Raw genomic sequence first — 26,329 nt, 5'->3', positions numbered from 1 at the left:
GAAGAAAAGGGGGCAGGAAAATTAGAGCTCTGAAAATGGAACTAACAGAATGCAATTAAAGAGAATGTTGACACATTGTGAAAAATGTAATGAATGTCACTGAACAATGTGTATAGAAATTGTCAAATGGGAATCCAATTTGCTGTGTAAACTTTCACCAAAATCACAATAAAATACTATCTCAAAAAAAAATTCATGTTCCTATTCTGTAGAATAGATTTGAGAATAACAATTTATAAACAAATAATTTCTCAGCCCCTTTCCCTAGCAACTACGTTGAGTCACATGACTGCATTTTGGAGAATGAAATGAAGGTCAAAGTGATGTATATCACTTCCAGGCCCGGTCCATAAAAACTTCCCATGTGAGTCTCTACGCTCTGTGTTCTTTCAGCTGAATGTCAACACCTGAGGCAACCTTGGCAAGCATATGTTGAAGAACTCAGAGCCTCCCTTAGCTTACAGCATGAAACATAGTACCCCTCAAGCCCAATAACAACTGCATTTTACATGAGCAAGAGAAACCTTTGTTGTATTACATGTCAGAGTTTATTCGTTATAGTAAGTGGTGTACCTTAAGTAACACGTGTAGAATATTAAAATAAATCTGAAAACAATATTAAATGAAAAAAAGAAAAACTGCATGAACAATAATCCGTTTTTGAAAATACACAGAGAGAGAGCTCCTTGGGTAACTAAGTGGAAGCTAACATCATGAATCAAGATATGGAATATACAAAAAAGAACAGGCTTGGGAAGAAATAAAAATAGTTCAATTTTCTGCATGTTAAGATTGAAAGACTTATAGAACATCAAGTAGAGATATCCACTGGAGAGATGAGAACAAAAACAAGGATCTGGAGAAAGACCTTGCTGCAGATGGAGATTTAGAAGTCAAAAAAATATATGAGAGAATTGAAATGATGGCTTTGGAGACACCAAATAAGGAAAACAATAAGGATACAAATGGAGCAAGGTTGGAAACCTAGACCATGCCATAAGTGGAGCTAAGATTTTTAAATGAATTACCCTTCTTCTTATTTCCAAGTTGGGGGGAAAATAAGAAGAGACTTCTGAATCAGATAGTCTGGGGTCTTAAGTAGACTCAGTACTGACCCACTCCGGGATCTTGACAAGTCAGTCATCAAATTCCATATATTTCAGTCCATAAAATAGTGATAATATTTCTTTTTGTGCAATCTTCACAGGATAGAATAGGTTATGGATGTAAACTTTGCTGATAAATTATAAAATATCAACAAAGAGAGAGACATCCTTAAAGACTGAGGTTGTTTACCAACCTCTGGCTTCCTTCCTCATATCTGAGGGAGTAATTTTTAGGACCCCTAGGTACTAGTTAGCTCCCACGTAAAGACAAAATAAACTATTCTAATAAAGGAGATAGAAAACTCCTTTCAGGTTCATATTATGGTAGAGGGATGATGTAGACATAAAAATAAATCCGGGATAAAAAGTTTAAGAGACAGAATGACGTGAACAAAGGTATAGGAAAGGAAAATAACAGAATTTAGCAGAGGGGGGTTGAGAGGCTGAGATGTTTGGATTTTAGTCAGTATTGACTTGGAGGGACGGAGTATTATTTTAAGTAGAGTTTTGGTTAAAAAAAAACATGTAATAAATTAGTAGTGTAATAATTAGAGGCAGAAAGATCATTTAAAACTGTTCTAAAACTATGCTCCTGCAGGGTCATCTGGGAATGAAAAAAAAAAAGGAAGACTTTGTCAGCAGGTCACTGAGAACCACTTCTTAGTTCAACAAGATAGCTTCACTTCATCTCTCTTACTTATTAGATGATTCTGCAGCATTTCATTTTAACAGAATGTTCCATGATAAACAAAAAAAGAAGTCTGAAATAATATTGCAATTATCATTATCTCTACTGGATATGATTACATAAAAATCCCAAGTGTTACCATCACAGAGAGAATGGAAATGTCCTTTTATGAAAGATTCTTCCCAGGGCTCCCTTAATGTCTCTGTTCCTCAGGCTGTAGATGAAAGGGTTCAGCATGGGGGTCACCACAGTGTACATCATAGCCATGACAGTCTCCTTAGTAGTAGAATTATTAGCTGATGGGCATAAGTAGACACCAATTACAGTTCCATAGAACAGTGACACCACGGAGAGGTGGGAGCCACAGGTGGAGAAAGCCTTACGGATGCCCCTGGCAGAAGGGACCTTGAGGATGGAGGAGACGATTCGTACATAGGACATGATGATGAGCAAGAAAGGGATGATGACAACGAGTCCTCCCATGATAAATATCACCAACTCATTAACTCGAGTGTCAGAGCAGGCCAGCTTCAGCAGAGCAGACATATCACAGAAAAAGTGGGGGATCACATTGTCCACACAAAAACACAACCTGGCCATGAGCAGGGTGTGCAGCATGGCATGGAACGTGGTCATCACCCAGGACAGTGCCACCAGGGAGAGACAGAGCTGGGGGTTCATGATAGCAGTGTAGTGCAAGGGGAAACAGATAGCCACATAGCGGTCATAGGCCATGCCTACAAGCAGGAAGTTCTCCAGGTCACCAAAAAACAGGAAGAAGTACATCTGGGCCAGGCAGCCTGCGTAGGAGATGGATGGGACTTGCCTCTGCATGTTCTGCAGCAATTTAGGCATTGTGACAGATGAGAAGCAGAGGTCAGAGAAGGACAAGTTGCTGAGAAACAAATACATGGGTGTGTGGAGGTGAGAGTCCAGTCGAGTGAGGACGATGATGACAAGGTTGCCCAGGATGGTAGTAACATACATGGCCAGGAACAGGGCATAGAACAGGTTTTGCTGCTCTGGATCAATGGGCAGGCCCAGGAGGATGAACTCAGAGATGATGGTTTGATTCTTTCCTGACATGCTCTGTCACTAATATTTTTAGGAAAAAATAATAGTGTTCATTAAAAACCTGACTAGAGAAATAAACATATTTCTGTGATACACTTTTGGTAGATGCTCTGTAATAATACTTGATTTTTCCCTCATCACAACAGTGACAATTCCTATAATCAGAATCTCAATAATAAAAAAATTACATTTTTTCACTTTTCTTTAACATATAATACTATTCCCTCTTTCCAAAACACTTACAACTCTTCGCTTCTAAGATACACAACGGTCTGGTTTTCCTGCTACTTGCCTGGCCATTCATTCATTCTCAGTGACTGTAATTGGCTTCTCCTCTGTCCCATACCCATCGCCGTTGAGTCAATTCCGACTCATAGTGACCCTATAGGACAGAGTAGAACTGCCCCAGAGGGTTTCCAAGGAGCAGCTGGTGAATTTGAACTGCCAACCTTTTGGTTAGCAGCCAAACTCTTTTCTACTCTGTCAGTATCTTACATATTGATGTTCCCAGGGTTATTTCCTAAACACGGTTCTCTTATACATATATCCCACGAAAATCTCACCGGCTCCTATGGCATAGATTTTCATGTAATCCTCAGAACAGTATACCCAATCGCTTATCTTCCCTTGGTTATATCACAGGTATCTTAAACCCAAAAGATCCCAAACTAAATTCATGATCCCAACCTGCTCCTCTCCCAACCTGCATCACCTCCAGTCTCCCATATCTCAGTAAAAGATATCCAGGTGATCAGGTCAGAAATCTGAGAGTTTTCTTCCATTAATTTCTTTCTCTCATCATCAACATCCAATCTATCAAGCCTACAGATTCTGTCACTTCATTCTCTTTCTAATTCATCCGTTCTTTATCCCAACTGCTACTCCCCTAGACCAGGTGGACATCATATCTTGTCTGGACTATGGAGACAGTCCCTGCAGGAACATCTCCCAGCTCCCAGGATCACTCTCTTTCAATCCCTTCATTCACACTGTGGCATTCTAAGATGAGAATCTTATCATCCCTCTCTCCTGCTTAAGCTCCTTAGTGGCTTTGCATTGCTCTTAAGATTAAGGCAAAATTCCTCTCAAGGGCACAAAAGGTGCTTCATGTCCTGACCCTTCCCTACTTCCACAGGCTCATCTGGCCACAAAATGACACTTGCACTCAGCTCTTCAGAAATGCTGGAATTAAATTAATCATTTCTTGCCTCCAGCCTTTCATACTTGCTGTTCCTCCCACCTAGCACCTTCTCCCTTTGCTCCCCCTTCACTTAGCTTAACTCCACTTAGTCTTCAAGTAGAGTATTACGTGTCACTTACTCAGCTAAACCTTCCCTGTCTCCCAGACTAGGTCAGAACCTACTGCTATGTTTCCACAGCATCCTGTACTTGTCCCCAGAGCACTCCATACACTGGGATTACTATAGCTTTTTCCCTACCACAATGTAAACTCCATGCAGGAAAGGCCATGTCTTGACTGCTGCAGCACCAGCACCCAACACAGTGCCTGGCATGTAGATGATGTTTCCTAAGTGTGTATTGGCTGTCATTCAGTTGTGACATGCATTACTCCAACTTTCAAGGCGTCAGACATTCTGGTTGTTAGAATAACTACTACTACTAAATTCTCCCAGAACAAGTACTTACTAGCTTTAACCATTTAGCACTAAATTATGACACTCTATTGCAAACTTCATGGATGTAATTTAATAGCCATGAAAAATATCAGGGAATCTCCGATAAACTGCTATTCACTAATACAAGTGACTCAGTCTAAACATCCTTATGTTTAAATCTACATGATGGCATTTTTATTGTTGTGAATAGAAGTCTGATGGGGAATTTTAGAAATTATGGAAGAAACAGAAAGGGTAAAGATAATTTCTATTCTGAAGCCCTCACTTGAGTTCTTCACCAGATATCCATACCTCAATATGCCTCACAACTGACAAAGAAAGCAAAGAAGAACATTAAGGGATATGGGAAACTCCTCACTGGAAAGACAACACTGAGTCCAACTGCTGGGCTTTTCACCCTGCTGATGCTGTTTAATCCAGTGACATTAACAGTTATCATATTGGATATTATGTGCTGATGTTATAGTAGGAGGAAACATCTAGGGAAATCATACACCTGGTTTCTCAAATTGTACTTCCCTGGTAAATGAGTGGGCTCCATCTCTAGTGTCAAGAATATGATTAGGATCACAAACATCACTTTCAGATGCTGCCAGTGAGGAGGCATATGAGCGTCTCATTTTCTACATGTATTAAAACAGTTAGTTCTCAACCTGGGCTACACATAACAATTATCTAGGGCAGTGCTTCTAAAAATTTAATGTTCATGCAGATACCCTGAGGATTCTATTAGGATATTGATTGTGAGTCCACAGGTTATACATTTTTAATAAGCACCAAGGTGATGCCAATGCTCGTGGTCCATGGACCACACTTTGACATACAATCCTTTAAAAAAAATACAGAGTGCTGGGCCCTTTCAGATAAATATAATAAGAATCTCTGGGAAGGAAGTTAGTGCAAGGTTTTTAAGCTCCCTGAGTAATTTGAATATACAGACAAGGTTTAAGAACCACTGTATTAAATGCCTACTTCACAGTGCTATCATTATGCTGAAATGAAATAATTTCGGGAGAATTGCATAGTAAGTGGTATTTATGAATGTTATCATTAACAAAGAGATTGTAACTGGTGAACGTTAATTAGAAAATATTTGTAGAATGTGGGGAAGTCTTGGGAGGCATAAAGGTAATGGAGAGAAGGGCTATACTACCTAAAAAAAATATCCTGAAGTATATCATATAACCTGGGAAATCAAGACTCTCAGGTTGGAAGGACCCTAAGGGATCAGCTCATTCCCCTCCTGCCCAACTTACCCAGGGTGTCTGAGGGTGACTTCAAGGCCCTAACGCAAGATTCTGCTCCCCTTTATTCACTATATGCATGTGAAACAACACGCTCTGTAGTCGTCACCTATGTCTATCTGCACCATCCCTTCTTGCATCTCCTGTTCTACATTTCCCTGGGCCCAGGGGCCTCAGGATCCCAGAGGAGTCTAGATCCTGGAGGAACTCATTAAAGACAAAATAAGTACAGGATGTCTGTAGGACAAATTGCTAAGTCCTGGAGGAGTGACTGATGACATCCATTGATCACAACTGACTATACTTTCAGGAAAAGTAGGTATGGAGAAAAACTTATGTGTGGATGCTAGCTCATTGCCTGTTTAGGGAATGGACAGCAGTCCAGTGTGGCTGGAGGCTACATTTTAGGAGGTAAAGGAAAATGTTTGAAGAAGCCATAAAGATAAGCAGAGACTAGACTATGAGTGTTCTAAGATATCTTAGTAATATTGGAGTTTAAGCTTTATCCTGTGGGCGACAGAAAGCCATCATCATTGGTCTTGAAGAAGCGTACCACCATGAAAATATAAATGTTTTGGAGAGATTCCCAGGGTAGCCGAATCTCTCACTACAACCCAACTCCCCAAGTGTTACTAAAGAGATTGCAAAAAGAACACTTGTTTACAGTATGACAGCTGAAATAAGAAAGCATCATCTTGCTCAGCCTCAGGTTGAATGTCAGGTGACATGAATTTTTCATCACTCTGTGCATGGTCATGAAAGCACTGCTAGTGTTGATTTTGGAGTTGCAAATGAATTTTAACAAGTAGCTAAATTCACAAGTACGGAATCTGTGAAGAACGAAGATCAACTATACTTTGTAAATGAAATGGAAACATTCTTTCAATAACACAACTTATCCAAAACTGATATGAGAGTAATAGAAATGTTTAATGGCTTTATGTCTATTAAAGAAATTAAATCTATAATTAAAAACTCTTTGTGTCTACTTTCATGAGGGATATTAATCAGTAGGTTTTTTTTTTTTCTTGTTATGTCTTTGTCTGCTCTTTGTATAATGGTAATGCTGTCCTCCTTAAATGAGTTGAGAAGTATTTTCTCCTCTTTTATATTCTTATAGATTTTGTAGAGAATTATCACTATTTCTTCCATAAGTGTTTGATATAATTAGCTAGTAAAGCCTGAAGTTTTCTTTGTCATAAAGATTTTAACTACAAATTCAATGTCTTTAATAGATAGGACTATTCAAGTAATCTATTTCTTTGTGAGTTAGCTTTGGCAGGTGGTATCTTTTAACAAAGTTATCTATTTATCTAAGTTATAAAATGAATGGGCATAGAATTTTTCATAATATTCCATTATTATCATTTTAACGTCTGTAGGAGTCTGTAATGACATCCTTTCTTTCTTTCCTGATATTTTTATTTTGTATATTTTCTTTTCTTTTTTTTTCTCTTGATCTTTCTGACTAAAAGTTTATCTATTTTGTGTAGTATTTCAAAGAACCAGCTTTTGGTTTCAATGATTTTCTGCTCTCAATTTCATTTATTTTTGTTCTTACCTTTGTTATTTCCTTCCTTCTGCTTGATTTGGGTTTAATTTAATTTGCGCTTCTTTCTCTATGTTCTTAAGTTGTAAGCTTAGATCATTGATTTGAGAATTTATTCTTTTGCAATGTAAGTATTTAATGCTATAAATTTCCCTTTAAGCACTGATTTAGCTGCATACCACTAATTTTAATAGATTGTCTTTCTATTTTCATGTAATTCAAAATGTTTTCTGATTTCTCTAGTGATTTCCAATTTGACCTATGAGTTATTTACAAATTTGATGTTTACTTCCCAAATATTTGGGTTGTGTCTTCTACATGGCAAATACAAAAATATTTCCAGACATATTATAGCTCTATATGTGAAAGATTTTCACAATAGAAAGGACAATAAAGTTTCTAGAAGAGACCCTATGTGTGTCAGAGTAGAACTGTACTTCATAGAGTTTTTAATGGCTGATTTTTTCAAAGTAGATCACTAGGTCTTTCTTGCAAGGTGCAGCTGGGTGGACTCAAACCTCCAACATTTCAGTTAACAGCAAACCACAATAACTCTTTGTATCACCCACGGTTCCTCTAGAAGATAACATAGGAGAATATTGTCAGAACCTTGGAGTCAAAAAAGATTTTATTAAAAAATAATAAAAAGCTCTAACTAAAAAGAAAAGTTTTGATAAAAAGGACTACTTTAAAATTTAAAATTTCTCTCATAAAAGATATTATTAACAGTGAAAAGGCAAATCACAAAGTACAAGAAGATGCTTGCAACACATAACATTAAGACTAGCCCAGAATAAAGATCTATTGTATCCAGAATAGTTAAAGAACTTCTATAAGCCAATAAGAAAAAGACGAACAATTTAATAGAAAATGAATAAGAGGAATGAGCAGATATTTTACTCAAAAGGATATATCTAAATGGCCAGTAAACATATGAAAAAGTACTCAAACTCATTAGTTACTAGGGAAGTTCAGAGAAATGAGATACCACTAAACACCCACCAAAATTGCTAAAATCAAAAGACTGTCACTATTAAGTGTTGATCAAGATGGGAAGAAACTAGAACTCTCATACACTGTCTGTGGGTTTGTATTTTAGTGAGTTTTAAAAATCTCTTTAGTAATATCTACTATATTAGAATATAAGCATGCCCCATGAGCCAAGAAATTTACTCCTAGGTATATAGTCAACAGAAATGTATACACATATACAGCAAAAGACATGCACAAAAAAAATGAAAATCTTATAGTGGCATTATTTGTAATAGCCACTCAGAAATTAGGAGTAAAACTACCAATACACACAACTACATGAATGAATTTCAAAAACATTATGCTGAGCAAAATAGCACAAAAGACACAGAAGATTAAATGCCATAAATTCCCACTTTTATGAAGTTCAGAAATAGGCAATTTTATCTGTAGTGATATAAACCAGATCAGTGGCTGCCTGGGGTAAAGGATGAAGGATTGATTGCAAAGGGCCACAAGGGAACTGTGGGATGATGGAAACATTCTACACTTGGATTATGTTTGAGGTTACATGAATGTTTACGCTTGTCAAAACTCATTGAACTTAAAAGGGGTTCATTTTATTGTATATAAATTATACTTAAATAAAAATTACTTTAAAAATCTGTAAGGAGATGGAGGCATAAGCAGCTGCATGCTCCCTTTTCCCCCAAAACAAAATCAATCAAAACCAAGCAGAAATAGGTAAAATCAACTCTGGAAACCAGTCAAAGGGTTACAGCATCCAAACAAATGCCGAATCAAGAAAAAGGCTACAAACAATAGTTCAGCTTAACTAGTAAAGAATGTCTGCCTTGAGCATTGTACTCTTTTAAGATCTATCTACTACATATAGGATCAAACTGACAACAGCAACTCGAAAGATTAGATAGGAAACTTAGGAGGGCAGTGAGTTTATGTTAATGGGGGAGAAACAACTCAGAAAAGGACGGTGAGAATGGTTGCACAACTGGAAGAATGTAATCAAAGTCACTGAATTGTACATGTAGAAATTGTTGAATTGGTGTATGTCCTGCTGTGTATATTCTCAACAACAACAATAATAAATTATTTTTTAAGAAGATTCTATTACGTGATAACAAAAAAGGCTACATATAAACAGTAGGAAAGTATTTGTTTTTCACCTGTCTGCAGGTGGACACTTTGTTTAGAGCACTGTACTGCCTCATTGTGATGGTTGTTATTGCCACTCCAAGGATAGGTCTTACACCACTCCCACAACCAGCCAGTCACAGGTATAAAGCAGAGACTGAGTCACACATACATTTGTTAAATCAGCTTTATCAGACTCTAACCTCAATATAGACAAGGGAACAGTTTGTACAATGCCACAACTTCTCTTAGGCTGAGCGTGTCCGCATCCCTTCCTCTCTTTTGTCTCACCAAGCTTTCCCAACTCTAATCCCACTTACACGAGGAACCTACTGCCAACTCTCATTAAAATGTACTGAACAGTTTATTTATCTTCCATATACATAGACTTTTTATATCTTGTAGGAGGAAGTATGTGAAGGGGAAGGAGAACACTGGGAGAGCAAAAGACTGGGCACGTGTCTTGAAGCAACCAGCCAGGCTGTAATAGACTGGAGTTGTAGACTAAGTGTGCTTTAGGTTCTAAAGTCAGCATGCTGGGTAAAAACTTCATATATTCAAAATTACCTTGAAAAGCTCTTAGCAAGGTGACCCACTATAGAATGACATATTGTTTCTCAGTAAGTCAAACAGCCAGTTTTTCTTTCATGCTTGAAACAGCTAATGGTTTTTCTCTGAGCCCCAGATGAAGTATATGCCTTGTATTTAGAAGTCTATGGTATAAAGAAAAAGAAATATGTGTCTCTAAACACTAATCTCATGCTCAGCATGTGAAACACTCATAGTTCATTTCCATTCTGTCTCTCTCTTTCTGTCTTTCTCTGTCTCTCTCTTACTGTTTTTTGATCAGAGAAGACACTTTGTATTATATCAGTGTTTTGCATTTTGTTGAGGGTTGCTTTGTGGCCTAAGATGTGGTCTATTCTGGAGACTGTTCCATGAGCATTGGAAAAAAATGTTTACTTAGCTGTTGTTGGGTGGAATGTTCTATATATGTCTGTGAGGTCAAGTTGGTTGATTGTGGTCTTAAGATCTTCTGTATCTTTGCTGAGTTTCTTTCTAGATGTTCTGTGCTTTATACCAAGAGTGGTGTGTTGAAGTCTCCCACTATCATTGTGAAACTGTCAAGTTCTCTTTTCCATGCTGTTAGAGTTTGTTTTTAGTACTTTGGAGCTCTGTCATTGAGTGCATAGGTATTTATTATGGTTACATCATCATAGTGGACCATCCCTTTAATCATTATAGAATGTCCTTCCTTGTCTTTTATGGTGGATTTTACCTTAACGTCTATTTTATTTGAGATTAGTATTGCCACTCCTACTGTTTTTTGGTTGCTGTTTGCTTGATTTATATTTTTCCAGTTCCTTTGATTTTTAATATCTTTGTGTCTAAGGTATGTTTCCTATAGAAAGCATGTTGATGGGTCATTTTTTTTATCCATTCTGTCACTCTCTGTCTCTTTACAGGTGCATTTAAGCCATTTACATTCAGTGTGATTATCGATAGGTGTGAGGTTATTGCTGTCATTTTGTAGTGCCTTTTTCTGTGGTGCTGGTTTTCTTTGTTCCTCTTACTCTCCTATGCTGAGTTCCTTTCGTTTGTAAAATTTCTTTTTGTTTTTTCATTATTGTAGATTTTGTGTTTACTGAGACTTCGTGTTTGTCTTCTTTATTTTGATAAGTAGATTTATTAACTTTCTTTGTGGTTACCTTGAAATTTACCCTTATCCTCCTAAGTTTGAACCAGTCTGTGATGGTTATAATTGTGTGTCTCCTTGCCTGTGCCATGATTCTCAGAGTTTTGGCAGTTGTATAATGTCGTGATCACTTCCCTGTTGAGATGTGATACTTGATCACCCCCACGGTGCGATCTGCTGTGAGTGGTACTGGCAGGGGTGAGGCCTGTGGTGGCTCACCACCCCCTCAGCCTTCATCTCTCCACCCTCACCAGCTAGTCTTTCCTGCTCTCCTTGCCAGGGGTTTTGCTTGCTCTGGATCCTGCAGCTGGCTCCTGTTCATCTGACCTCCAGTTCTTGCGACTTGAGCTACCAGCTCACCTACGGTCTTGCCTGTTAATCTTGAGATTCATCATTCTTCACGGCCTGTAAGCAACAGCCCTGCTCTCCGGCCTGCTGATCTTGGGTTTGCCAGCCTCTGCATCTATGTGAATCAGGAGAAGCCTCTTTCTTGCCCCACGTACTTGGTACGTTACAACCTCTACAACTGCATGAGCCATCTCCTTGATATAAATCTTTTTCTCTCTCTCTCTCTGTCTCTGTCTCTCTCTCTGTGTCTGTACATATATATATACGCTTTACTGGTTTTGCTTCTCTAGAGAATGCAGCCTAAGACACAGTCTTTTATTATTTGATATTGCCTTGACTTCCTGTTACCATAAAGGTTTTGGGTCAACTTGGTTGGCCATGATTCTCGGTTATTTGGCAGTTATGAAGTAGTCTGGCAATTGTATAATGATCTGGTTACCTCCATGACGAGATTTGACATAATGTGATCACCTCCGTGATGGGATCTGCTATGGTCAACTTTTTATCTTTCATGATATTAGGGAAGTTTTCTATCAGCAAATCTTCAATGATCCTTTGTATGTTTTGCATTTTCTCCCCCTGTTCTGGAACTCTGATCATGAGCAAATTTTTGCTCTTGATTTTATATAGTTCTTAGGTTTTCTTCATTCTTCTTCATTCTTTTCTTTGATTTTTCCTCAAACAAAGTGGCATTCATAGATTTGTCTTCAGTTTCACTAATACTTCTTCCATTTTTTCAAATTTTGTCCTAAAACCCTCTATTGTGTTGTCCATTTCTGAAATTTTGTTGTTCATCTTTTGGATTTCTAATTACTATTTTTCTGTGATTTCTAATTTTTTTATTGATGTTGACATTTTGTTCCTGTATTATTTTCCTGAATTCTTCTATTACTTTGTCTGTGTTTTCCTTGATTTTGGCTACGTTTTTGGTTAGGTTTGTCTGTGTTTTCCGTGAGTTTGTCTGTATTTTCCTTGATCTCTTTCTTAATCTCTTCGACAGCCCTGAATATTAGACTTTTGAATTCCCTTTCAGGTAGTTCCAGTGCCTTTTCTTCTGCTGGAAGGTCAACTGGTGCTTTATGCTGGTCACTTACTGGAGCCATCTTATCCTGTTTGTTTGTTTTTTTGTTTTGTTTTGTTTTTATGTTTTGATATGGTCTGCTGTCTCTGAGACATTCAGGTATTATTTTCTTTACTTATTGATTCTAGGTTTGTTTGTTTCATCCTGCTTTTTTGTTTTGTTTTGTTATATCTGGGCTGGTGGGCTGGGCATGCTTTGTTGCTTGCTCATCTGTGGGTATGATAGTTCTCAACAACTTGTCCTTGTGTGCAGGGTCGGTCGCTCAGCTATGGTGCAGCAGGGTAGGTCCAGCATGAAGGGAAGAGGTAAAGATGGGTCATTTGTCTGCAGTGTGAATGAGGCTGGGGATGGAGTGGGACCACTGTGGTCTGCAGGAAGGTCATGAGCCAGTGGGAAAGGCCTGGGGTCAGGGCTGAGTCCCCTCGGGTCCATAGTGAGCAGCAGGAGGGGTCTGGAGCTGGCAAGTAGTGGCCTGGGGTCCAGAACAGTACCCCTGGGTGCCACAGTGAGCTGCAGCAGGGGTCTAGAGCCAGCTTGAAGAGGTCTGGAGTCCGGGCCAGGTCCCCTCAGGGCCATGGGTGGCGAGGCAGGGAGAGAGGACAGAGGAGAGGCGAAAACAGAGGCAGGGGGGCTAATTTGAAGAGAGCAGTAGGGGGCATTTGTACTCTGGTTCCTGGCAGTTGGGTGGCTGCGATGGGGTGATTATAGCCACTGTTCACCAGAGGGGTAGAAGTTGCAGAAGCATGCTCCTGCGGTTACCAGGTGAGAGAGTCTGGGCTTCACTTTTGAGTTGCAGCCAGAAAACATGGTCTTATTTAGTCCTGGATGTGTCCATGCCATACCTCTATCTCCTATTGGGAATTCCGTGGAGGTACCTTTCTGCGTGCAGGGTTTTTGGCTTTATTCCAAGATGGCAACGCTGATTCATGCCATTTGGTCAGGAACTTCCACTCTATATCTCTATTCCTTCCCCATTTTCTATCAATTTCTTCTTTTCCTCAGTGGCTTCCAATCTAATACTTTATCCCTTCACTTAAGGTTCAGGGTTCTAGGATTGATGTCTGTATCTGTTTTACTTGGTTTTTCAGGTCTTTGATGAAGCAGGATGGCTTACTGCATCAGACTATTCCACCATTTTGGCTCCAGCTCTTATTGTTTCTTGAGCATGTACAATTACATTTATGTAAGGTAAATTCAAGATGACCATATATACCAGTTTGCCCAGGACAGTCCTAGTTTATCACTTCTTTATGCCCCTTTCACTCTCAAAACATATTCTAGTTTGAATTATAAAGGGGTAACACTAGGGAGTTCCTTTGTGGTGACAGAACAATTCTGTATCTTGATTGTGGTGGTGGTTATATGAATCTATACATGTGATAAAACATCATAAAGTATACACAAAAACATAGAAAAAAAGAATTGGTGTACGCAAAATCTGATAGAATCTAAGTAAAGTCTGTAGTCGAATTAATCGTATTGTGCCAATGTCAATTTCCTGGTTTTGATAAAGTATTATAGTTATATAAAATGTTATCATTGGAAGAAGATGGGTGACGGATATGAAAGACCTCTCTGTACTACTATTTTTGAAACTTCTTGTGAGTCTATAATTATTTCAAAAGAAAATTCAATATCTAAAATTGAATGCAACCATGTAAAGTATATGTTTGAACAATAAATTAATAAATTATATGGTCTCACTTTTTTGGACTTTGCAGTTGCTTTATGAAACTCCCAGGAGTTAATGTGGCCAATACAGCTAAGTGAATGTCCTGGATTGAATTATGTCTCCCCAAAAACGTGTGTATCAGTTTGGCTGGGTCATGATTCCAAGTATTGTATGATTATGTACCATTTGTAATCTGATGTGATTTCCTTATGTGTTGTAAATTCTATCACTATGAAGTAATAAGGTAGATTAGTGGCGCTTATACTGATAAGGTCTACAAGATTGGATAGTGTCTTAAGCCAATCTCTTTTGAGATATAAAAGAGAGAAGCGAGCAGAGACATATGGGAACCTCATACCACTAAGAAGGCAGTACTGGGAGCAGATCATGTCCTCTGGACCTGAGGTTCTTGCACTGAGATGCTCCCAGACCAAGAGAAGACTGATGCATCACAAGGACCTTCCTCCAGAGCTGAAAGAGAGAGAAAGCCTTCTCCTAGAGCTAATGCCCTGAATTTGGACTTGTAGCCTACTGGACTATGAGAGAACAAATTTCTCTTTGTTAAAAGCCATCCACTTGTAGCATTTCTGTTATAGCAGCACTAGATGACTAAGACAGTGCACATCAGAAGTTCATGCTCCTGACTCCCTGAGACTATCTGCCTGAGACACTCTTTAAACCTTGAACCAAAACTATCCCCTGAGGTCACCTTTTAGCAAAATAACAGACTGGCACACAAAATAAAGGATATAACCCATGAGTATGGTCCTCCAGTAAAAAAACATCTGTTGTAGGTTGAATTATGTCCCCCAAAAAGTGTGTGTCAACTTGGCTAGTCCATGATTACCAGTATTGTGATTGTCTACCATTTTGTCATCTGATGTGATTTTCTGATGTGTTATAAATCCTACCTCCATGATGGTAATTAGGTGAGATTAGCAGCAATTACGTTAATGAGTCAGGGCTTAACCTACAAGGTTAGGTTGTGTCTTAAATCAATCTCTTTTACAGAGGCAGGGGGATCTCATACCACCAAGAAACAAGAGCCAGGAGAATAGTGTGTCTTTTGGACCTGGGGTCCCGGCACTGAGAAGCTCCTCAACTGGGGAAGACTGATAGCAAGGACTTTCCCCCAGAGCCGGCAGAAAGAGAAAGCCTTCCCCTGGAGCGGGCACCGTGAATTCAGACTTCTAGCCTCCTAGACTCTGAAAGACTGAATTTCTCTTTGTTGAAGACATCCACGGTGGTATTTCTGTTATAACAGCCCTAGATAATTAAGACACCATCTATATGAGAACAAAAAGTCAACAATTATTGTGGTGGTTAAGACTGAGTGTTAACTTGTCTGGGCAATGATTCTCAGTGTTTTGGCAGTCGTGTGATGTTGTGGTCACTTCCCGGTTGAGATTTGATATGTGATCAGCCCCATGATGGGATCTGCTGTGAGTAGTCAATCGGTTGAAGAGGAGTTTCCTTGGGTGTGTGGCCTGCACTGAGTGTGGGCGAATGTTCTGGCAGGGCTCAGGGGTTTGCTTATTCTGGATTCTGCAGCTGGCTCCTGTTCATCTGACCTCTGGTTCTTGGGACTTGAGCTACTAGCTTACCTGCAGTCTTGCCTGTCAATCTTGGGATTCATCGAGCTTCACAGCCTGTGAGCAACAGCCCTGCTCTCCCACCTGCAGATCTTGGGTTCACCAACCGCTGCAGCTATGTGAATCAGGAGAAACCTCTATCCTGACCCAGGGACTTGGGACGTTATAACCTCTACAACTGCGTGAGCCATTTCCTAGATATAAATCTCTCTATATATGTAAATATTTATATGCTTTACTGGTTTTGCTTCTCTAGAGAACCCAGCCTAAGACGATTACAGTAAAACAAAGATAAGAAGACAAAGCAGCAGGGAAACTACAGCACTGCAAATGGAGCAACCAGAACAAAATTAAAGAGAATGTTAACACATTGTGAAGAATGTAACTGATGTCACTGAACAATTTGTATAGAAATTGTCAAATGGAAACCTAATTTGCTGTGTAAACTTCCACCAAAAACATAATAAAATTCTTTTTCAAAAAAAAAAAAATTCATGCTCCTATTTTGTAGCATAGATTTCAGTATGACAATTTATGAACAAATAATTTCTCAGCCCCTCCCCCTTGCAACTATGTTGATTTATGTGATTGAGTTCTGGAGAATGAAACGAAGATCAAAGTGATGTATATCACTTCCAGGCCCGGTCCATAAAAACTTCCCATGTGATCCTCTACTCTCTGTGTTCTTCCAGATGAATGTCAACACCTGGGGCAATCTTGGCAATCATATGTTGAAGAACTCAGAGCCTCCATTAGCCTGACAGCATGAAATATAGTGTCCCTCACGCCCAATGCCAACTGGATTTTACATGAGCAAGAAAAACTTTTGTTGTATCACATGTCAGAGTTTATCCGTTATAGAAAATGGTGTACCTTAAGTAACACATGAGGAATATTAAAATAAATCAGAAAACAATGTTAAATGAAAAAAGAAAAACTGCATGAACAATAACCCATTTTTGAAAATACACACGCACAGAGCTCTTTGGGTAACTAAGTGGAAAGTAACATCAGGAATCAAGATATGGAATGTGGAAAAAATAGCTGGCTTGGGAGGAAACATAAATTGTTGAATTTTATGCATGTTGAGATGGAAGGACTTATAGATCATCAAGTAGATATGTCCACTGGAAAGATGAGAATAAAAATTAAGATCTGGAGAAAGGCCTTGGCTACAGATGGAGATTTAGAAGTCAAAAAATATATATGAGAGAATTGAAATGATGGATTTGGGGACACCAAATAAGCAAAGCAATAAGGATGCAAATGGAGCAAGGTTGGAAACCTAGACCATGCCATAAGTGGAGCTAAGATTTTTAAATGAATTACCCTTCTTCTTATTTCCAAGGTGGGGGGAAAATAAGAAGAGACTTCTCAATCAGATAGTCTGGGATCGTAAGTAGGCTCAATACTGACCCATTCTCGGATCTTGACAAGTCAGTCAACAAATTCCATATTTTTCAAAGTGTAAAATAGTTATATTTCCTTTTGTGCAAACTTCGCAAGAGTAGAATAGGTTATGGATATAAACTTTGTCGGTAAATTATAAAATATCAACAAAGAGACAGACGTCCTTAAAGACTGAGGTTGTTTACCAATCTCTGGCTTCCTTCTCATACCTGGGGGAGTAATTTTTAGGACCCTCAGGTATTAGTTGGAAACCTTGGTGGCGTAGTGGTTAAGAGCTACGGCTGCTAACCAAAAGATTGGCAGTTCGAATCCACCAGGTGCTCCTTGAAAATGCTATAGGGCAGTTCTACACTGTCCTATAGGGTGGCTATGAGTCAGAATTGACTTGACGACAATGGGTTTTTTTTACGGGTTTAGGTATTAGTTAGCTCCCAGTTTAAAACAAAATAAACTATTCTAATAAAGGAGTTGGAAAGTTCCTTTCAGATTCGTATCATGGCAGAAAGATGATGTGGACATAAAAATAAATCATGGGTCAAAAAGTTAAGACACAGAATGATAAGAACACTTGTACAGGAAAGGACACTAACAGAAATTAGCAGAGGGAGGCTGAGAGGCTGATATGTTTGGGTTTTAGTCAGTATTGACTTGGAGGGACAGAGTGTTATTTCAAGTAGAGTTCTGGTTAAAAAAAATAACAACATATAATAAATTAGTGGTTTAACAGCTGGAAGCAATAAGATCATTTAAATCTATGCTCCTCAGGATCATCTGTGAGTGACAAAAAAAGACTTTCCCCGAAGTTCACTGAGAACCACGTCTTAGTTCAACAAGATAGCTCCACTTCATCTTTCTTACTTATTAGATAATTCTTCAGAATTTCATTTTAACAGAATGTTCCATGATAATAAAAGAAGTCTGAGATAATATTTCAATATCAGTTATCTCTACAGAATAAGATTACATAAAAATCCCAAGTGTTACCATCATAGAGAGAATGAAAATGTCCTTTTATGAAAGACTTTTCCCAGGGCTCCCTTCATGTCTCTGTTCCTCAGGCTGTAGATGAAAGGGTTCAGCATGGGGGCCACCACAGTGTACATCATAGTCATGACAGTCTCCTTAATAGTAGAATTATTAGCTAATGGGCATAAGTAGAGACCCATAACAGTTCCATAGAACAGTGACACCATGGAGAGGTGGGAGCCACAGATGGAGAAAACCTTGTGGATGCTCCTGGTAGAAGGGACCTTGAGGATGGAGGAGATGATTCGTACAAAGGAAATGATGATAAGTAAGAACGGGATGACAAGAATGAGTCCTCCCATGATAAATATCACAAACTCATTCACTTGAGTGTCAGAGCAGGCCAGCTTCAGCAGAGCAGACATATCACAGAAAAAGTGAGGGATCACATTGTTTGCACAAAAACACAACCTGGCCATGAGCCGGCTGTGCAGCATGGCATGGAATGTGGTCATCACCCAGGACAGTGCCACCAGGGAGAGACAGAGCTGGGGGTTCACGATAGCGGTGTAGTGCAAGGGGAAACAGATGGCCACATAGCGGTCATAGGCCATGACCACAAGGAGGAAGCTCTCCAGGTCACAAAAAAACAGAAGGAAGTACATCTGGGCCAGGCAGCTTGTGTAGGGGATGGACGGGACTTGGCTCTGCATGTTCTGCAACAATCTGGGCATTATGACAGAGGAGAAGCAGAGGTCAGAGAAGGATAAGTTGCTTAGAAACAAATACATGGGTGTGTGGAGGTGGGAGTCCAGTCGAATGAGTAGGATGATGACGGGGTTACCCAGGATGGTAGTAACATACATGGCCAGGAATAGGGCATAGAACAGGTTTTGCTGCTCTGGATCAATGGGCAGGCCCAGGAGGATGAACTCAGAGATGATAGTTTGATTCTTTCCTGACATGCTGTGTCACTAATATCTTTAGGAAGAAATAGTAGTGTTCATTAAAAACCTGACTAAAGAAATAAACATATTTCTGTAATAAATGGTGTGTTAGATGCTCTGTAATAATATTTGATTTTTCCCTTATCACAACAGTGACAATTTCTATACTCTGGGTCTTTTTAATCAGAATCTCAATGATCAAAAATAACATTTTTTCACTTTTCTGTAACATGTAACACTACTCCCTCCTTCCAAAATCACTCATACCTCTTAGCTTCTGAGACACAATGGTCTGGTTTTCCTGCTACTTGCCTAGCTATTCATTCATTCGCAGTGACTGTAATTGGTTTCTGCTCTGTCAGTACTTACATGTTGATGTTCTCAGGGTTATTTACTAAACATGGTTCCCTATACGTATGCCCCATGAAATTCTCATCTGCTCCTATGGCATAGATTTCCATGTAATCCTCAGAAATGCATACTCAGTTGCTGAATGATTACCCTCCTTGGTTATATCACAGGTATCTTAAACCCAAAAGATCCCAAATTAAACTCATAATTCCAACCTGCCCCTCTCCCAACCTGCATCTCCTCTGGTCTCCCATATTTCAGTAGAATGTATCTCAGTTATCCAGTCAGAAATCTAAGAGTTTTCTTCCATTAATTTCTTTCTCTCATCATCAACACCCAATCTATCAAGACTACAGATGCTGCAACTTAATTCTCTTTCTAATTCATCCATTCTTTATCCCAACTGCTACTCCCCTAGACCAGGCGGACATCATATCTTGTCTAGACTATGGAGACAGTCCCTGCAGGAACATCTCCCAACTCCCAGGATCACTCTCCTTCAATCCCTTCATTCATGCTGGGGCATTTTAAGATGAGAATCTGATCATCTCCTTCTCCTGCTTAAGCTCCTTAGTGACTTTTCATTGCTCTTAGGATTAAGGCAAAATTCCTTTCAAGGGCACAAAATGTGCTTCATGTCCTGACCTTCCCTACTTCCACAGCCTCATCTGGCCACAAAACGACACTTGCACTCCACTCTTCAGCAATGCTGAGCTTAAAGGTCATCATTTCTTGCCTCCAGCCTTTCATACTTGCTGTTCCTCCCGCCTAGAACCTTCTTCCCTTTGCTCCCCCTTCACTTAGCTTAACCCTACTCTACGTCTTCAAGTATAATATTACATGTCACTTACTCAGCTAAACAATCCCTGTCTCCCAGACTAGGTCAGAACCTACTGCTATGTTTCCACAGCATCCTGTACTTGTCCCCAGAGCACTCCATATACTGGTATTAGTATAGCTTTTTCCCTACCACACTGTAAATGCCATGCAGGAAAGGCCATGTCTGCCTTCTTGACTGCTGCAGCACCTGCACCTGGCATGGTGCCTGGCATGTAACTGATGTTTCATAAGTGTTTATTGGCTGTCATTCAGTTGTGGCATGCATTACTCCAACTTTAAAGGCATCAGACATTCTTATTAAGTTAGAATAATTACTCTTACTAAATTGTTCCAGAACAAGTACTTACTAGCATTAACCATTTAGCACTAAAATTTGACACTCTACTACAGTCTTTATGGGTATAATTTAATACCCATGAAAAATATCAGGGTACCTTAGATAAACTGCTATTTCACTAATGCAAGTGACTCAGTCTAACAATCCTCATGCTTAAATCTACGTGATGGCATTTTTATTGTTGTGAATAGAAGTCTGATGGGGAATTTTAGAAATTATGGAAGAAATGGGATGAACAAAGATAATTTCTACTCTGAAGCCCTCGTTCGAGTTCTTCCCCAGATATCCATAACTCAATATGCCTCACAACTGACAAAGAAAGCCAGGAAGAAGGTTAAGGGATATGGGAAACTCCTCACTGGAAAGACAACACTAAATCCAACTTCTGGGCTTTTCACCCTGCTGATGCTGTTTAATCCAGTGACATCAACAGCATTTATATTGGCTATTACATGTTGACATTATAATGAGAAGTAGTATCTAGGGAAATCATACACCAGGTTTCTCAGAATTTTGCTTCCTTGGTAAATGAGTGGGCCTCATCTTTAGTGTCAAGAATATGATTAGGGATGACAAACCAGGGAGACATCACTTCCAGATGCTGCCAAAGAGGAGGCATATGAGCTTCTTATTTTCTACACATATTGAATTGGTTAGTTCTCAAACTGGGCTACACAGAAGAATCATCTGGGGCAGTGCTTCTAAAAATGTAATGTTCATGCAAATATCCTGGTGATTCTGTTAAGATACTGATTCAGATTCCACAGGTCGTATATTTTTAATAATCTCCCATGTAATTCCAGTGTTGCTGGTCCATGGACCACACTTTGACATACAATGCTTGAAAAAAAATACAGATTGCTGAGCCCCTTCAGATAGATGTAATCAGAATCTCTGGGAAGGAAGTCAGTGCAAGGTTTTTTAAGCTCCCTGAGTAATGTGAATATACAGACAAGTCTTAAAGACCATTGTGTTAAATGCCTACCTAACAAAGCTATCATTATGCTGAAATGATACAATTTTGGGAGAATACATTGCATAGTAAGTGCTATTTATGAATATCATCATTAACTAAGAGATTTTAACTGGTGAACATTAATAAAAAACTGTTTCTAGAATGTGGGGATGTCTTGGGAGGCAGAAAGGTGGTGGAGAGAAGAGCTACAGTACCTGAAAAACTAACTTGCAGTATATTATAACCTGTTGCTTTTGAGTCGATTCCAACTCATAGTGACCCTGTAGCGTACAACCTGGGAAGTCAAGACCCTCAGGTTGGAAGTAGCCTAAGGGATCAGCTCATTCTTCCTCCTGCCCAACTTACCCAGTGTGTCTGAGGGTGACTCCAGGACACTGACCCAAGATTCTGCTCCCCTTTATTCACTATACGCATGTGGAGGAAGACCCTCTGTAGTCATCACCTGTGTCTGTCTGCACCATCCCTTCTTGTATCTCCTGCTCTACATTTCCCTGGGCCCAAGGGGCTCAGGATACCAGAAGAGTCTGCATCCTGGAGGAACTCATTAAAGACAAAATAATTACAAGATGTTTCTAGGACAAATTGTCTAAGAGTCCTTGAGCAGTGACTGATGACATCCACTGATCATAACTGACTATACTTTCAGGAAAAGTAGTATGGATAAAAATTCATGTATGGATGCTAGATCATTGCCTGTTTAGGGAATGGATGCAGTTCAGTGTGGCTGGAGTCTACATTTTAGGAGGTGAAGGAAAATGGTTGAAGAAGCCATAAAGATAAGCAGAGATCAGACTGTGAATGTCCTAAGTTATCTTAGTAATGCTGAAGTTTAAAGTTTATCCTGTGGGCAACAAAAGGCCTTCATTGATCTTTAAGTAGAGTACCACCGTGAAAAAATACATGTTTTGGAAAGTTTTCCAGGGTAGCAGAATCCTCCACTACAACCCATCTCCACATGTGGCATTAAAAAGACTGCAAAAAGAACACTTGTTTACAGTATGACAGCTGAAATAAGAACCTCTTGTTCTGCCTCGGGTTGCATGTCAGGTGACATGAATTTTTCATCACTCTGTGCATGTCTACAAATGTCCATGAAAGCACTGCTAGTGTTGATTTTGGAGTTACAAATGAATTTTAACAACCAGCTGAATTCACAAGTACAGAATCTGTGAATAATGAAGATCAACTGTACTTTGCAAATGAAATGGAAAAATTCTTTTTCAATAACACAACTTATCCAAAACTCATATGAGAGTATTAGAAATACTTAATAACTTTACATCTATTAAAGAAATTAAACATCATTAAAAACCTTTCATGTCAACTCCACAAGAAAACTATTGGAACTATTCAACAGAGTAGCAGGATACAAGATAAACATACAAAAACCATGAGATTCCTATATGTCAATAAAAAGAACTATGAAAATAAAATTAGGAAAGCAATACCATTTATAATACCCCCTAAAAAAAAAAAGCAAAAAAACTTAGGAATAAATCTAACCAGGGGCCAAAAAGACCTATACAGATAAAACTACAAAATAGTACTGCAAGAAAACAAAAGAGACCTGCATAAATGGAAAAACATACAATGCTCATGGATAGGTAGACTCAACATTGTGAAAATGTCAATCTACCCAAAGCAATCTACAAATACAACACAATCCTGATCCGAATACCAACAGCATTCTTAAATGAGATGAAAAAACTAATCATTAACTTTATATGGAAAAGAAAGAAGCCTTCTATAAATAAAGCATTATTGAAGAAAAAGAACAAAGTAGGAGGCCTTGCACTACCTGACCTCAGAACCTACTATCCAGCTACAGTAGTCAAAACAGCCTGGTCGTGGTAAAACGACAGACGCTTTGACTAATGGAACAGAATCGATAACTCAGATGTAAATTCATCTATCTATGACCACCTGACCTTTGGCAAAGGCCCAAAGTCCATTAAATGAGGAAAAGACAGTCTTTTTAACAAATGGTGCTAGCAAAGCTGGATGTCCATCTGTAAAAAAAATGAAACAAGATCCATACTTCACACTGTACACAAAAACTAATTCAAAATGGATCAAAGACCTAAATATAAAACCTAAAGCTATAAAGATCATAAAAGAAAAAATAGGCTCAATGCTAGAGGCCCTAATACATGGCATTAACAGCATACAAATCATAATGGACAATACAAAAACACCAGAAGATAAACTAGATAACTGGGATCTTCTAAAAATTAAACACTTATGATCATCAAAGACTTCACCAAAAGAGTAAAAAGAGAACCTACAGACTGGGAAGAAAATTTTGGCTATGACATATCCGACAAAATCTATAGGAAAATCCAACACCTCTACAATAAAAAGACAAATAAACTAATTAAAAAATGAGCAAAGGATATGAACAGATACTTCACCAAAGAAGGCATTCAGACAGCTAACAGACACATGAGGAAATGCTCAAGATCACTAGCCATTAGAGAAATGCAGATGAAAACTACAGTGAAATACCATTTTACCCCAACATTACTGGCATGAATCAAAAAAAAAAACAGAAAATAACAAATGCTGCAGAGGCTGCGAGGAGATTAGAACTCTTATGCACTGCAAGTGGGAATGCAAAATGGTACAATCATTTTGGAAAAAATGCTGCACTTCCTTAAAAAGCTAGAAATAAAAATACCATACGATCCAGCAATCCCACTCCTAGAAATATATCCTAGAGAAATAAGAGCCATCACACGAATAGACATATGCACACCCATGTTCACTGCAGCATTATTCAAAATAACAAAAAGATGGAAAAAACCTAGATGCCCATCAACAGATGAATGGATAAACAAACTATGGTACATACACTCAATGGAGTTATTACACAACGATAAAGAACAACGATGAATCTGTGAAACATCTCACAACATGGATAAATCTGGAGGGAGGGCATTATTCTGAGTGAAATAAGTCAATCACAAAAGGATAAATATTGTATGAGATCACTATTATAAAAATTTATTAAAAGGTTTACACACACAAAAGCCCCAAAATTCTGTGTCTCCTTCCTTGTTTGCAAAGAGAAGTATTTAAATTTCTGATCTCCTTCCTGCCACACCCTAGATTCTGGTTGTTGTTGTTGTTGTTGTTTTTTAATCTACAAATTCTGAATGTGTCATAGGAGACAAGGCCCTCCAAAATTTACCATCTGGAAGCGTGACCTCTTTTCTAACACACCAAACAGTTCCCAAGTTCAGGAGAATTCCGCAGAATCCTCTCCATTTCAATGGAGTAGACTTCCCCCCAGCCCCACACCTCGTCATCTTCCATGGCCCCAGAAAGATGAGTGTCAGCCAGCAGTGTCCCCCACCACACGTGTGTGCACGGGTCTGCAGGACCCGGCACAGGATCCCTGAACCACTGGGGAGGGTCTCAAGGTGGACTGTGACTGAGAGCTTCCCAGCTATCCAGAATCCATCTTGTTGTTTTTAAACAGTTCTCCACTCTTGCCTTCTTGTTGAATTTCTGTAATGCAAGTCCAGGTTTAAATATGCCAGATTTGGGCTTTTATTCAGTATTTATTGAATGGGATGGCTAGTGATAGAAATGACTGTAATTTCTCTCATGTTTTAAAAACAAAAAAGTTTTTGCTGAAATGGTTTATACATATGTATGTGAGGATTATCTGCAGACTAGCCTTGGTCAAATAACTTAAGATTCAGAACATTCATATCTGGGAATGGTTCTTTCTGTGGACCCCACTTCTCTGTCTCGGGGGGTCCTGGAGCAGCCTGAGCCCAGATCAGCCAGCTGCCAGGAGGGGTGTCTGAGTGAAGCAACTCAAAGTCAAGAAAGTAGAAGAAGGGGCTTTATCCCTGTGGGAGGCACTCAGCAGTTTGACTTTGGCCCCATTTGGATACTCAACCCCTGACAACTGTACCTGCTTAACAATAAAAATCAGCCTCCCACTTCAAGACCTAATGTTTTTCACAGAATGAGAGGCCTAGCTCAAGTCAATTCATTCCTGGTTTTTGTTTTGTTTTGTTTTTTGTTTTTTTTTGTTTCACCAAAAGTAAAGGCCTCTGGTAGTGTAAATAGACTTTAGCAAGTAAGAACTGTGCCTTCCTGCTTCATTGCTGGGCAGAGAGATTCATTTCAGGGAGTGCCTGGTGCCAGCCAAGGGTTCAGATGAGTGTCCCACACTTGGGCAGGTGTGGGTGTGGGACAGAGATGCCCAGGTGGTGGCCTTGCTGGTTCTAGACTGCTTTTGGTCAACTCCTTAATGCCTCTGGGTTGTGTACGAGGACAGCCATACCCGAATGCAGGTATGTGGGCTGTGGGTCATTACAAAATCAGGGGAAAAAATGCCTAGTGTACTTATGAAAGAAAAGTGTATGGAACCTTTCTTTTTGGCAGAAAGGGGGTTTTAGTAATGTAAAAGCATACAGAGAGGTTTAATTTCTACATAGGAAAGGTATCCATGACCAAGAGCTTAAAGTGTTCCTGACTGAAAAAAAAAAAAAGATTTACACACAAAAAGAAATAATCTTTGATGGTTATGAGGGAGGGGAGGGCTGGAGAGGGAAAAACACTAAATAGATAATAGATAAGTGGTAACTTTGCCGAAGGGTAAGACAGTACACAATACTAAGGAAGTGTCATGGATTGAATTGTGTCCCCCAAAAATATCTGTCAACTTGGCTGGG

General features: G+C 39.1%; 2 protein-coding genes across 2 annotated transcripts; both read right to left on the bottom strand.

Annotated features, from left to right (window-relative positions):
* Window positions 1-1,935: 1,935 nt before the first annotated feature.
* On the bottom strand, window positions 1,936-2,880 carry LOC101345030 (olfactory receptor 1E5). Its single transcript, XM_004376249.1, has one exon. It carries the CDS (start codon window positions 2,878-2,880, stop codon window positions 1,936-1,938), a length of 945 nt encoding a protein of 314 aa, XP_004376306.1.
* A 15,327-nt stretch (window positions 2,881-18,207) lies between these two features.
* Window positions 18,208-19,152, bottom strand: LOC101356801 (olfactory receptor-like protein DTMT). Its single transcript, XM_004376136.1, has one exon. It carries the CDS (start codon window positions 19,150-19,152, stop codon window positions 18,208-18,210), a length of 945 nt encoding a protein of 314 aa, XP_004376193.1.
* Between the last annotated feature and the right edge of the window lie 7,177 nt (window positions 19,153-26,329).

This window comes from Trichechus manatus, unplaced genomic scaffold (assembly GCF_000243295.1).
Source record: "Trichechus manatus latirostris isolate Lorelei unplaced genomic scaffold, TriManLat1.0 scaffold00040, whole genome shotgun sequence".
Lineage (NCBI taxonomy): Eukaryota > Metazoa > Chordata > Mammalia > Sirenia > Trichechidae > Trichechus > Trichechus manatus.
This window is presented reverse-complemented; position numbering and strand designations above follow the sequence as displayed.

Bases quoted from the DNA above. Each gene is read 5' to 3' on its own strand.
- LOC101345030 (XM_004376249.1), bottom strand. From the start codon at position 2,880: ATGTCAGGAAAGAATCAAACCATCATCTCTGAGTTCATCCTCCTGGGC.
- LOC101356801 (XM_004376136.1), bottom strand. From the start codon at position 19,152: ATGTCAGGAAAGAATCAAACTATCATCTCTGAGTTCATCCTCCTGGGC.